The 12,973-nt window shown below is 29.5% G+C and overlaps 1 protein-coding gene across 1 annotated transcript; it reads left to right on the forward strand.

Annotated features, from left to right (window-relative positions):
• Window positions 1-5,805: 5,805 nt before the first annotated feature.
• On the forward strand, window positions 5,806-12,740 carry LOC129911703 (putative G-protein coupled receptor F59B2.13). Its single transcript, XM_055989576.1, has 8 exons — window positions 5,806-5,924; window positions 6,019-6,243; window positions 6,324-6,496; window positions 10,248-10,364; window positions 10,430-10,585; window positions 10,991-11,118; window positions 11,262-11,462; window positions 11,533-12,740. Exons 2-8 carry the CDS (start codon window positions 6,128-6,130, stop codon window positions 11,890-11,892), a joined length of 1,251 nt encoding a protein of 416 aa, XP_055845551.1. The 5' UTR covers window positions 5,806-5,924; window positions 6,019-6,127; the 3' UTR covers window positions 11,893-12,740.
• The last annotated feature ends 233 nt before the right edge of the window (window positions 12,741-12,973 follow it).

Genomic DNA, 12,973 nt, shown 5'->3' on the forward strand with positions numbered 1-12,973 from the left:
AAGAGGGTATTTTTGTAGGACCTCAAATTAGAGAGTTAATAAAAGATCCAAGATTTGATGAGAATCTGAGCATTTTAGAGAAATCAGCTTGGGATGCTTTTAAGAATATTGTTGCAAATTTTTTGGGTAACCATAAGAGTGATAGTTACAGAGAATTGGAAAAAAAATTTCAAAAATTGGACCAGGGGGTCAATTCCCGATCTGTGAAACTGTGAAGTGATAAGTTTTATCACGTCTTCTTAATAAATTCGATTGTGAATTTATAAAACATTTTAAAACACCAAATTTCTGTATAATATTGTTGACCAACGTAATTTAAGATTTTCTTGCAAATTTGGCTCCTGGTTGGTCCCTTTTAATTGTCCAACAGTAATCTGCAAGCATATTTGGGCTCCATTTGCCCTGGTATCGCCTTTCCATCTTCGAAATGTCCTGGTGGAACCTTTCACCGTGCTCATCGCTGACAGCACCTAAATTGTCAGGGAAAAAATCCAGATGTGAATCTAAGAAATGGATCTTGAGCGACATGTTGCAACCCAATGCTTTATAAGCTAACAACAGTTCGCTTACCAATTCTCTGTAGCTATCACTCTTATGGTTACCCAAAAAATTTGCAACAATATTCTTAAAAGCATCCCAAGCTGATTTCTCTAAAATGCTCAGATTCTCATCAAATCTTGGATCTTTTATTAACTCTCTAATTTGAGGTCCTACAAAAATACCCTCTTTTATCTTTGCATCACTTATATAAAAAAAATAACCTCGAAAACAGTCAAAATTACGTTTTTTTTGCATTTTATAACGGTTATATTTCAGGAACGACGGCCAATAGAATTTTTCTGACTTCAGATTCGGATTCAGCATCCCAAAAAATACTAGGAAAGTATATTTTAGTTGTTGTGGCAAAAAATAATGTAAGAAAAAATGTAATTTGGCTGACTAGTGCTGTTTTTGAGCCAAGAGCCTACTTAAAGTTAAGATATCTCGGGCAATAAAAAAGATAGCGGAAAAATTTAAACAGGGGTTGAAAGAAGAAAATCAGTTCTATTAGACATCGTTAAAATTAAAAAAAAAAAAAATTACCTTACATAAATATATAACCTCGAAAACAGCCAAAATGACGTTTTTTGGCATTTTCTAACGGTAATATTTCAAAAATGGAGGCCAATCAAATTTTTCTGACTTCAGATTCGGATTCAGCACCCCGAAAACTACTAGAAAAGTATATTTTGGTTCTTGTGGCAAAAAAAAAGTTCAATTTTGTTGACCAGTGTTATGAGTGAGAAGTATAACTTCATTCGCGTGTACATGTGTACTCTTTTTCTTCTGAGAAGCCGATGTTCATAGGGCCCATTATCAGGTCCTGTTCTTTGCCTTGGCTGTGTAGGCTTTTTGCTAGCCTGTTTTCCAACTATATGCTTCCAAAGGTGACATCACCCAGGACAATTTTAATATCGGAGCTAGGGATTTGGTCGTAGGTTTTTCCGAAGACCTCATAGAAACTATATTTTTTGGCATCATATTTCTCATCTGTGACCTGTGAGGGCTTATTTACATATCGACGGTTAAACTTCATAACCTCGTAAGTCTAAAAATTCGAAAAAATATTATTAATGCAAACAATTCAGAAAATTCAGACCTATCACCTATCTTTTGGTATATTCAGCTTAACAATGTTGTTCTGAACATTTTTCAGGAATGACAAAATTCAAACACTCGTATTGATAGATCCCATACAAAAACAAGAAACACAACATTTTGTTTTTTGATTTCTGAAAAGCTTGCAAAAACGACTTACGAGGTTATGAAGTTCAACCGTCGATATGAGAGTTATATTGGCAAATTTAGAATTGACTTCTTAACGTCACACCCGTTACATCTTACTGGAAGATATTTTCAGATACAATACAAAAATTAATATACTAAGTGTTAATGTATTAAAATACTTAATTTAGTGAATAGGTAAATAAATAAGAGCGACAAACATACAAAAATTAGCCTATATGCTCTCATGGAATTACCCATAACCATAACCCATAAGTTCAAAACTAAAATTGAACCATGTTTAAAAAGTGTGTTCTAAATAATGAAGGCGCTTATTGTACAAAAAAGGGAAACATACATAATTTTCAAAAAAAGTGGTTTCCCCTTTTGCATACAATTTCTTATCCCAATGTGTACATTTTTACTTTTTTTAGTTGATCCGTATTTATACGTAATAAGATAAGTTAATAAGACCAAACAAAATGTAAGCTACTTTCATAAAAACTTCGAAAATTGAGCAAAATAAACCAAAAATATGTATTTATTTTTGGGTGCCTATTGTTTCGCTTTTTTTACTTCGATTTCTGTTATTTCGTTTTTGACACAATTTTTTTTTATTAGTTCGCCATCCTTTATTTGGGTTTTTGTTTACTTCGTATTTCGATCACTTCGCCCAACTATAACTTCGCCTTGTGTCTTCTTGATTTGTACTTATTTCGCATTTTCATATCAAGTCCAATGAGTTGTTTCGTCAAGGTTCATTTCGCTTTTAGTTTATTTTGGCATCTGGTTATTCCGTCTTTAGTTTTGTGCATTGTTTTGGGTTTTGAAGACTTTTTGATTAAAGATAAGCAAATCCTTATAATATAAGAGATCTGTTACCTTAAATTGTAACGAATTCGTTGTTTTTTTTTCTTTTTTACATTTTTAAAATTAACAGGCACTCAAAATGACGCGAATTATTCGCCACCATTTGTTTCCCCATTTTTTTGTGGATGTTAATAGCCTAAGGGCGTTAAAATTCGCGCGAATTTTAACGCCCTTAGGCTATTAACATCCACAAAAAAATGGGCGAAACAAATGGTGGCGAAATAATTAAAGTCCAAGTGAACTAAAGGCGACTTAATTCCAAAACGAAATAATGAAAAAACGAAGTAATCAATAACAAAATAAACTAAAAACGAAGTCATAAGAGAACGGAGTATACGTTTGTCGAAGTAAGGAAAAACGAAATAAATAAAAAACTAAACAACAAAAATACGAAAGAATAAAAAAGCGAATCGACCAAGACGAAACAACCAAAAACCGAAATAAGAAAAGCGAAACAAACCATACCCATTTTTTTTATATGTGAGTGCCGAAACATTTCATTTTTACAGAAAAATGTTACAGGCATATGTTGTAGATAGCTTCACGACGAACCATTTTTATAATAACCTTTGATGACCTCCGATCAATAGGTCGCGAAATATTTTCGAAAAACTTTTCGTGACCTTTTGACCCTTAAGCTATGATTACACGGTCAACGAAATCGGTCAACGCGTTGACTCTCTGACGTAAAAATGACGTCACAATCTGTCCCAAGAGTGTCACGTTGTGTGATCGTCAACGAAAATTGTTGTCATTGCGTTGACGGGTACGATGACAGTCGCGTTGACACACATTTTTGGGTCAACGCATTGACTATTTTCGATGACCGTGTAATCTCTCTGTCAATGCCATTGGGACGCATTGACAGGGTTTTAGGACTGGGTGTCATCGCAATGACCCTGTCCCAGCGTTGACGCGGCAGAATTTAATACCGTGTCATCGTTTTGACATTGTTTTTTGTATAGAAATATGATGAAAGTTGGATTGGGAAAATATTTTGGAGGACAATTATTTGAATGGTGTACCGTTTTGGAGGGAGGGGGGGTCTCATTTCACCTTTTGTTTTTTTTTTTACAAAAAAAACTTTTTGGTATGGCCATTACATTCATGTTGGATGCAAAATTTTTTTTTTTTGACAAAAAAACAAAAAACCATTTGTATATTCTAAACTACATTTTAAGACCATAACCATTAACATTGGGTGCGGCTTTCCTATGCTATAAGCGTTTGAAGGTGGCCATGTTGATTTTTTTTTCGATTTTTTTAAAATCAAGTGTCGAAACTTTTTTATTTTTTTTTTTTTCTAATTTTTCGACACAAATGTAGTAATTTTAAATTTGTATTCGTTCAGCAATCTTATCGAAATTAATTTAAGACTTTTATCTTAAAAGTGCATTGCGTATATCTCGAAATATTTACATTTCAATGCGACCAACTCAAACATATTTCCGTTTAATTTTTCTATGAGTTCTTTTTTCAAATCTCATTTTCTCCGCTTTTTTTTTACAAAATATTTTTGGAAAATTTAAATTTTTGCTTTGTGTCAAACAGTGTGATCAACAAAGTTTTGCGAGTCAACGCGTTGACACTGCTAAGTAAACGTCACGTTGACACACCTGCGCGTCAACGTAATTTAGGACAACATTGACGCAATAGTGTCAATCGTGTGATAGTCAATGTTTTATGCATTGACACTGTAAACGTTGACGGTGAGATGACAGAGAGAATATGGATTTTTTATTGACGTCAGAGAGTCAACGCGTTGACCGATTTCGTTGACCGTGTAATCATAGCTTTATAACTTTTTAAGTCGGCACGATATCAATGTCGATTTTTCACATCTTCATAAAAACGCCTTAATAAATCTGTATACCAAAATTCAGCCCAGTAGAAATTTTTCCGCAGATTAGGGTTAAAAATTACTAAAATGACTGGACAAAAAATCCTGTGATAATTTTTTTAATAAAAGAAAAATTATGTCATATTTTGAAACATTTCACGATGATAATAATTGTGGTAATTTTAAGAGCATTTGGTAGATTTTGCAGTTTAAAAACTCCAAAATACTCCGAAGTATTTCAATGTTGTTTAAATTTTATTGACTTTGACCTAGTAGTAGGTGTGATTATTGAAACCAAAACTATTAAGTCGCTCGAACTGAATTTTAACTATCACCTTGAAAATTTGGTAAATCGATTTTGTTCCTTTGGTCAAGAATAACTTGCGTGAAATATTATTTTCTCATTATTATTTTACATTAGCATAAAATATTACTAATGCAAAATTTATTGCCGGTAATATAAGAAAAACACTTTGAATGCATGCGATTTCAGTGAATTATAAGTTTTCAAAACCACTGAAGTAAACACATTTTACCAAATTCCATAAGGATCATTTATTTTATTCAAAATTTAACGAGAACAATTAAGTTTTAAGTTAGCAAAGTTCACCATAATTAAGTTTTTCAACACCTTTCAATTTATTTTTGACTACTTCCAAAAATATAAGATACTTAAAATTTTAGAATTGTTTTGAAATGATATATTATCTTCATGTTAAAATCAAAGAGCATTGTGAGTAATCTGAAAAAAAAGTTGATAAAAACGTATTATTTCAAATGAGCCATGACATTGACGTTTTTGGTGACAGTAATATGTTCATGAATTTTCCTATCACCATCCGATATACACTCTCTTCGAATTTTTAAGCTGGCACACTCTTTTTTATATAGTGTGTGACGAAATGACGTACAAAATATTTGAAAAAAATAGTATTTTCGAGGCCAAAACACCGCGATCACAACATTTTAACGCTAAAATATTGGACAACACACATTGATAGATGAAACGTGAACAGCTGTCGTCATTTTATTGTTGTTTACTAAATTAATAGCCAAAAGATTATTTACTTTTTCTTTTCAACTATATAAATGCAATGTTTGTATAAATAGACCATTATGCAGGCATTTAAAAACGTATTTTCAAAAAAAAAATAAAACAAAATTTAAAATATTGTATGAATTGAAAATATCAAAGAAATATTTTTGGAATATAAAAGAAGCTTTGCCAAATAAAAGCGAGGGTGGTTAAACATTTTCAATAAAAATACGTTTTAGGAGGCTTTTTAAGACTTGTTTTTTTATTTTTGATTGTATAAAAATTTATAGTTTTTTTTTTTTTTTAATGTTAAATTAATATATTTTTGTATCTTTACAAACAAAATATAGAATTATCAAAAGAACGGATACATTAAATTCCTGTGGCTTCTTAATAAGCTTTTGTTTTGTATAGGTTATTAACTTAAAGTCTATATTAAGAAATTTGAAAATATCTTATTTTATCTACATATTTACAAAAATATAAAAATTCTTTTTTTTTTTTGCAGGAAGAAACATTCATCAAATATGATGGCTACAAAACTGTTCCAAACTCAATAGAGAAAAACATAAAACTTTATCCTATGATAGAAAAATTATAACAAAAATCCATGGAAAATGGTAACTCAAGAGGATGTTGTTTATGTGCGTCAAATAGTGCAAGGCATTTTGGTGCCTTGCGTCTTTGTGATAGGACTTTTGGGAAACTCAGTCAGCATAGTCGTTTTAACGAGGTAAGAAAAAATATTTAATATTATATGGATTTTTTTTTTTTTTTTTTGTTAACATTTATTTTTTATTGATTTTCTTCCAGCAAACGAATGCGAAGCTCAACAAATGTTTATTTGACTGCTTTAGCCATAACCGATATCATTTATTTGACAATGGTTATGTTGTTATCTCTGCAGCATTATGAGACTGTTCATTTACATTATGAAATTTATTGGAAATTTTATGGCCTTGTTATTTGGTTAACAGATGGATGTGGTAAGATGATGTTTAGTAAAATAAAAGACAATAGTTTAGATTCATAATTGAAAACTTTTAGTTTAAAGTAAAGTTATTCAATGCAACATAATGTACAAATAAATATATAATACATAACACATACGCTAAATTAAATTTGTTTTCATACTAACGTCATTGCTTTAAGAACCAATAAATCAATCAAACCCTGCTTAGGTATTTCACTGAGCTTGGGTGTCTACTTTAAGGAAAATTTGGGTTTTTTGTTCTATAGATACAAAAATTGCGATCTGCAGCTGGTCGCCTAAATTTTTATTGCTGTTGTAAATTCATGCACTAAATTATCCAAATGAGTCGCACGTTCTTACTCAAAACCCCTTTTAGATCTTTAGAATTTTATACAGCCTTCACTTTTGCTTAAAATTATCGATTTACCAGATTCCTAAATTGTTTGAAAAGACTGTTATTTCTTTAAAATTTGAAATTGGGTTTTTGATGTGTGTTGATTTAGAATGATCACAAAGGTTCTAATTTGAGAGACAGTTTGTGGAAGTAGATTCTAAGAAGTTTTGATAAAAAATTTAAATAAGCGTTGTAAACAAAGTTGTTTTAGAAAGAAATTTTGAATATTTTCTCTTAAAATATGTACGGATATTTTTACAAGATGTAGGTACTTTAAAAAAAATTATATGCAAATCAAAATATCTATTTTTGAGTAAGAAATCAACTAGTAACTTCGAAATGGTAACGGAGTTACGAATAACAGAGTTACACGCGACAGAGTTACGGCCATCAAAGTTACCCGAAACCGAAGTTCTGAAAAACTAGAGTTAAGAATTCTAAAGTTATGTTAAGCTATGACATGTGATTTTTGGGTTGGCAACAATTGCGAGGAACGATATGGAATTATGGAAATACAAACAAGAGATTAACATTTTTCTCATTGGTCAGAACTAAATGAGTTAAGCGAAAATGGGTGTTATTTAATCTTGTAAAATTTTGATTGGATAGGTATAGATGTACAAAGTAAGTATTACAAAATACGCTATGAATAATTATATTAATTAATAGAAAAAAAAATACGTACTTGCAATATTAGTTGGACAAATAAGAAGTTAATTTCAATTATGTCCCCCAAACTTATATAAGCATACTTATGTTTTTTTTTTCTATTTCAACGTTTTTGCGATCTTCTCACAAAAACAAAAAAAATATATGTATATCTATACCTATCCAATCAAAATTTTACAAGATTAAATAACACCCATTTTCGCTTAACTCATTTAGTTCTGACCAATGAGAAAAATGTTAATCTCTTGTTTGTATTTCCATAATTCCATATCGTTCCTCGCAATTGTTGCCAACCCAAAAATCACATGTCATAGCTTAACATAACTTTAGAATTCTTAACTCTAGTTTTTCGTAACTTCGGTTTCGCGTAACTTTGACGGCCGTAACTCTGTCGCCCATAACTCTGGTATTCGTAACTTCGTCGGTTTCCCAGTAACTTCAAATGCTTCCCAAATACCATAATTTTAATATCCCGTTCGTATTTCTATAGTTATGCATATAAAAATTAAGCGAGTTTTTTTGAAGTGAAAACTTCTTTAGTATCGTAGTGATTTGAAACAAGATGAAACGAAAACGCGACACGAACATTTAACTTGTTATAACTTTTTTGTAGATAGGTAATTAAATGAACTAAATAATTGTACAAAATTTCAATTAATTTCATATTCAAAATTCTGAGATAACGGTAAAAAGATGTTCCTTTTCTATACACGTTATTTCTTTTGATCTAGTGCACATACAAATTTGATTTAACTTTAATACGCATGCTAACCTTTTATTTGATATATCACACATAACGGTACATGCTCCACAAGTTACACAATCTTAAATTGAAAATGATCTGTGGAGATCTGTTGCCGATGACCAGCCACCAGTGTAGGAAGTACCGTTATCTCAGTTTGAAATATCGACATGGTTGGATTTACAAAAATCTTACTTTTTTGTAGGCATTGTAGAAATATGATTGAAGCGTCATATAAAAGGTGAAATAATAATGATATAAAATTTATTATATGTTGTCATTTAAAAAATGGATTTAATGGCGTAAGAAGAGAAAAGAGATTGTTTTGCTTCTTTTATGAAAACTAATTGGGTTAAAAAAATTCTAGCTCTTTTTGTAGATGTTGTATAGACATGGTCGATATAAATATTTTGAGCTGAAACAATAAGCTTTCAGATGGTATAAAATTTATTGTAGGTTGTCATATAAAAAAAGTGATGGAATAAAAAAAGTTATACTTTGTCGATTTTTTTATTGCAAGAAAAATGATTTTTAAGGTTTCACTTCAACCACGTGTGAATTGCACACATGATTTTTTTTTTTTATTTTGCTTCAAGTGGAACTAACTTCAGCTTTATCTACTGCTTGCAACATTTTTTTAAATCGCATGTTCAAAAACTCAATGTAGTGACGCCATTTTGAAAGACTATTTATGATCAGTTTTGTAATCACACTTACGCTTTTTTTCGATCACCTAGAGTGGGCTTGTCCCTGAATAATTTGAGATCAGGCCCAATGGTTGATCTTAAAATCAAATTCAGTTTTTTGTAAAAATATCACCAATATTTTCTATTTTCACTATTTTGTTTTAAATGATTTAATACTTATTGTTGTCTTATTTGCAAGAATATGATAATCTTTAAAAATAATCTAATATCTGTTACTTATCGTTCATCGAACTTTTTTTACAAATAAATATTTAACTCACCAGCTGAGCGCATGCAAACCAAATAGCCCCCTGCAGATTCTACTTTGTCTAAAGAAAACTTGAAAATATTAATTTGAAAAGTACATTGAGCAGATAATATTTGTATCCACGAATTTGTTATGTGTTTCAGTTTTAGTTGAAAAATGAACAAAAACAAATTATTTAGTTCATCATAAAAAAACTAATGAATGTTTCGACATAAACTGGAATCACTTTCAGAAAAAACGCATTCTCTGACACTCTATGAGTAGGTTTCGCATTGATTAAAACATCTTTTGTTTTACTTTTTATCGGCATAATTTTGACATAATTTAGTTAAACGCAAATTTCCTCGGAAGCCCCTCGGTTAACTCTAACCCAAAATACATTTGTTGATCAATCAAACTGCAGCTATCAATCTAATTGAAACGTATTGTTTTTTTTTTTAATTAAAAATTCTTGTAGAGTACACATGTACAAAATATTGTAATTCTATCAAAAAATCAAACAAATAAAAAGTGATTTTAATGGATTTGGCGCTATCTTAACGTCTTTGTAGTTATGAATAGGTTGACATCAGGTTGACATTTAAATTCAAGTGCGGTTGCCCAAAAGATTGATTGATTACTTAATACTATCATTGTTTTATCTAAAATTGATTATAGCTATTCAATTTTACATATTATAACATACCTACATAATAACATATCAAACATTACACAAAATGTGCCTGTTTTATTTAAAATTAAAAATGTGCAATACATGCAAAATGATTATATTGACATGGTGGGTCACTGTGGTGTATGCGTATCATTTTTGTGATATTTTTTTCTAATTTTTGTTTGGGCCTCTTTATTTTTGTTTATAGTTATTTTATTCAACTAAATGAACTAAATATGTATATTTGTTCTTGAATGAATATTTATACTTATAAATGTTTGTTTCAAAAAACCATAAGAAAAACCTAAATTAATACACTTTTCTAATGTTTTTTTTTTTTATATTTCTTGCAGCATATCTTTCAATATACATTGCAGTATGTTTTACAACAGAACGTTTTATTGTGATTCGTTATCCTTTAAAGGGAAAGACAGTATGCACAATATCTTTAGCAAAGAAAGTCATTGCAGGTACTTTTTTCATAATTCAAAAATTTGTAAAGTATATTAACCTAATTTTGTTTATTATTTAATAGGTGTTGCAGTTTTTTGTCTTCTATCAACTATTTCAACAGCATTTGAACATAAGGCCGGGAGTGTACAAAAACTCATGGATAATAATGGAAAATGGTGTGATGAAGAAAAATTATCTAAATTATCATTGACGATTGTAAATAGCACACAAATTCAAGGTAACCAGAAATATAGATTAAAAGTTCAAAGCTATTTATGGTTTCGAGAAATAGTTATTAACTAATAATAATACCTAATAATGGTTTTTTGTATAGATTTTTAAATTAGTATTTGAAATTTTTACAGTAAAATTGTACTAATTGTAATTGTATAAATAAAGTGTTTTTTGGGTTACCGAATGATTTTCGTATGATCTTTTTGAATAAAAATCAAAGAAAATATAAAGATACATATGTGTGTTCAAATTTAAGACCAGTTTTAAAATATAGAAGTCAACTATTGACTCTACAACTGAAATAGCTAGAACGTTTCTTAAAAGAATTATTAAGTGTTGATGGTTTTTGATCTATGTTTAATTATTTATTTTATTTGTTTTTGTTTTCTTTTTTTTTTAAATAAAACAGAAAACATTCCAAACAATGAAGCTCAATTCGAAAAAGAATTCGACTCAATTCATATGTTGGCTGAATCATGGCAAAATGACAGTAGCAGAATGGATGTAAAAAACATCGAAAATTACGAATGCCATAATGTAAGCTAAGTGCAATTTAGGCTATAAGAGAATTTTGTAAGGACCTTTCATTATTATGATAAGTCCGATTACTTCTTTTATCATTTAAAGTAGCCTTTAGTTAATTAAAAAAATATATATATGTATTAATGTCTTACTTTTAGGTAACATATTATCAAAACGGTCCATCAAGTCTTGGTCAAAATCAAACCTACATCAATTACTTTTTCATCCTAACATCGACAATTTTTGTTTTCATCCCATTGGGCATTTTGGCAACTTTTAACTTTTTTCTAATTGTCCTGGTGCGTAGATCTAAGCATCGTCGTGGAGAAATGACAAATGCAAGTTGTCGTCGATCAACAGTAAGTCAAAAACAAAAGTTATGCACATTCGCTAGTTATTTTAATCAATTTTTTTTAATTTTTATTTTAGCGCAAAAGTTCGAATAATGTATCTCAAGAAAATCGTATAACAGTAACCCTGATTGCAGTTGTGATACTCTTTATTATTTGTCAATTACCATGGGCAATCTATCTGATAGTACCTGAAATAATCAAAATCGATGAGAATCTAAGATCAATTATTGGAAATATTTTCAACTTTTTAGCTGCCATTAATGCCGCATGTAATTTCTTTCTATATTGCGTTTTGTCGGATAAATATCGAAAGACTGTGAAAGAATTGATTGTAGGTTATAAATATAAAAGAAGAAATATGAGTATAAGTACGACTTATGTGCCAAGTACTAGGAGGTATCGGCCAGCCTCACAAATGAAAAAAACTAATCCTTGAGATTTTTGGAATAAATATCTTCAAATGGAGGTATATTTTTTTATGTTTGTAGGTGTGCTAGGGCCAGTTATGTTCTATTTGTTGTGCCATGTGATCTTGACGGTGTCATGAAACAAAACGCAAAGATTATGCAATTGAGTCCAGTATCTAATTATTTTGTAGTTTAATTTGAAGCTTTTAATATTGCAATTAAAGCTTAAGGCACTATAAATGATTTATAGTTCATTAATTCGCTCACCGAAAAAAAATAGTTAGAGTATGCCTATAAACATGAGCTTTTTTTTTTGTTTTAAATGTGAAAAAACACTTGTAGAGTTAGAATGCTTTCAAACACATCAGCTTATTTTGGTAATTTTGTTTAATTAGTAGATATAGCATTCCATGGCTTGACACAACGTGTATTTTGCTGCATCTGCATAAATATCAAAATAAAATTTAAAAAAAATTGTAGTTTTTTACGAAATTTATAGCATCTTCTAGTAGACTGATAAACTTTGGCCCGCCTTGTACATACTTTTTTATATATAATTGTAATAATTGACTTTCGTTTAAAACAAAAACAAATGTTTTTTTTTTTCATATTTAATCCAGAATCATATAAAAATATACAGTAAAATGACAAATATCAGACTGTACATTCATTATCCTATTAAATTTCTTTTAATGCTCTTTCACTTTAGGTAAATATTTTTTCATGACACCGATCTTTACTTAGTGTTGTTAGATTTGGATTCTTTTTATTTTATAGATTTTATCAAAGCTATAAAAACGCATTAGGTACTATAAATATTATATTTAATGTTATTTATCATGTAGGAAATTTCAAATAAGATATATACAACACGATTTCTTTTTTATAAAATATTTAATTTGTAAATGTTATATAAGAATATAAGTAAAAAATAAAAATGTAATATGACGAATACTGTAGCTTATAAGTTATAAAATAAAAAAATAAAATTATGTTTACTACGTATACCGAACAAAAAATGGTTCATTTTTAATTTTATTATTTAAACCATGATGTCATATTGATAATTGCAATATTGGAAGATACCTATGTAAGTATTTTATCAATTCC

Source organism: Episyrphus balteatus, chromosome 2 (genome assembly GCF_945859705.1).
Source record: "Episyrphus balteatus chromosome 2, idEpiBalt1.1, whole genome shotgun sequence".
NCBI lineage: Eukaryota > Metazoa > Arthropoda > Insecta > Diptera > Syrphidae > Episyrphus > Episyrphus balteatus.

Bases quoted from the DNA above. Each gene is read 5' to 3' on its own strand.
- LOC129911703 (XM_055989576.1), top strand. From the start codon at position 6,128: ATGGTAACTCAAGAGGATGTTGTTTATGTGCGTCAAATAGTGCAAGGC. The intron at 6,244-6,323 runs GTAAGAAAAAAT...ATTTTCTTCCAG, and splicing joins AGCATAGTCGTTTTAACGAG to CAAACGAATGCGAAGCTCAA. The intron at 11,119-11,261 runs GTAAGCTAAGTG...TCTTACTTTTAG, and splicing joins AAAATTACGAATGCCATAAT to GTAACATATTATCAAAACGG.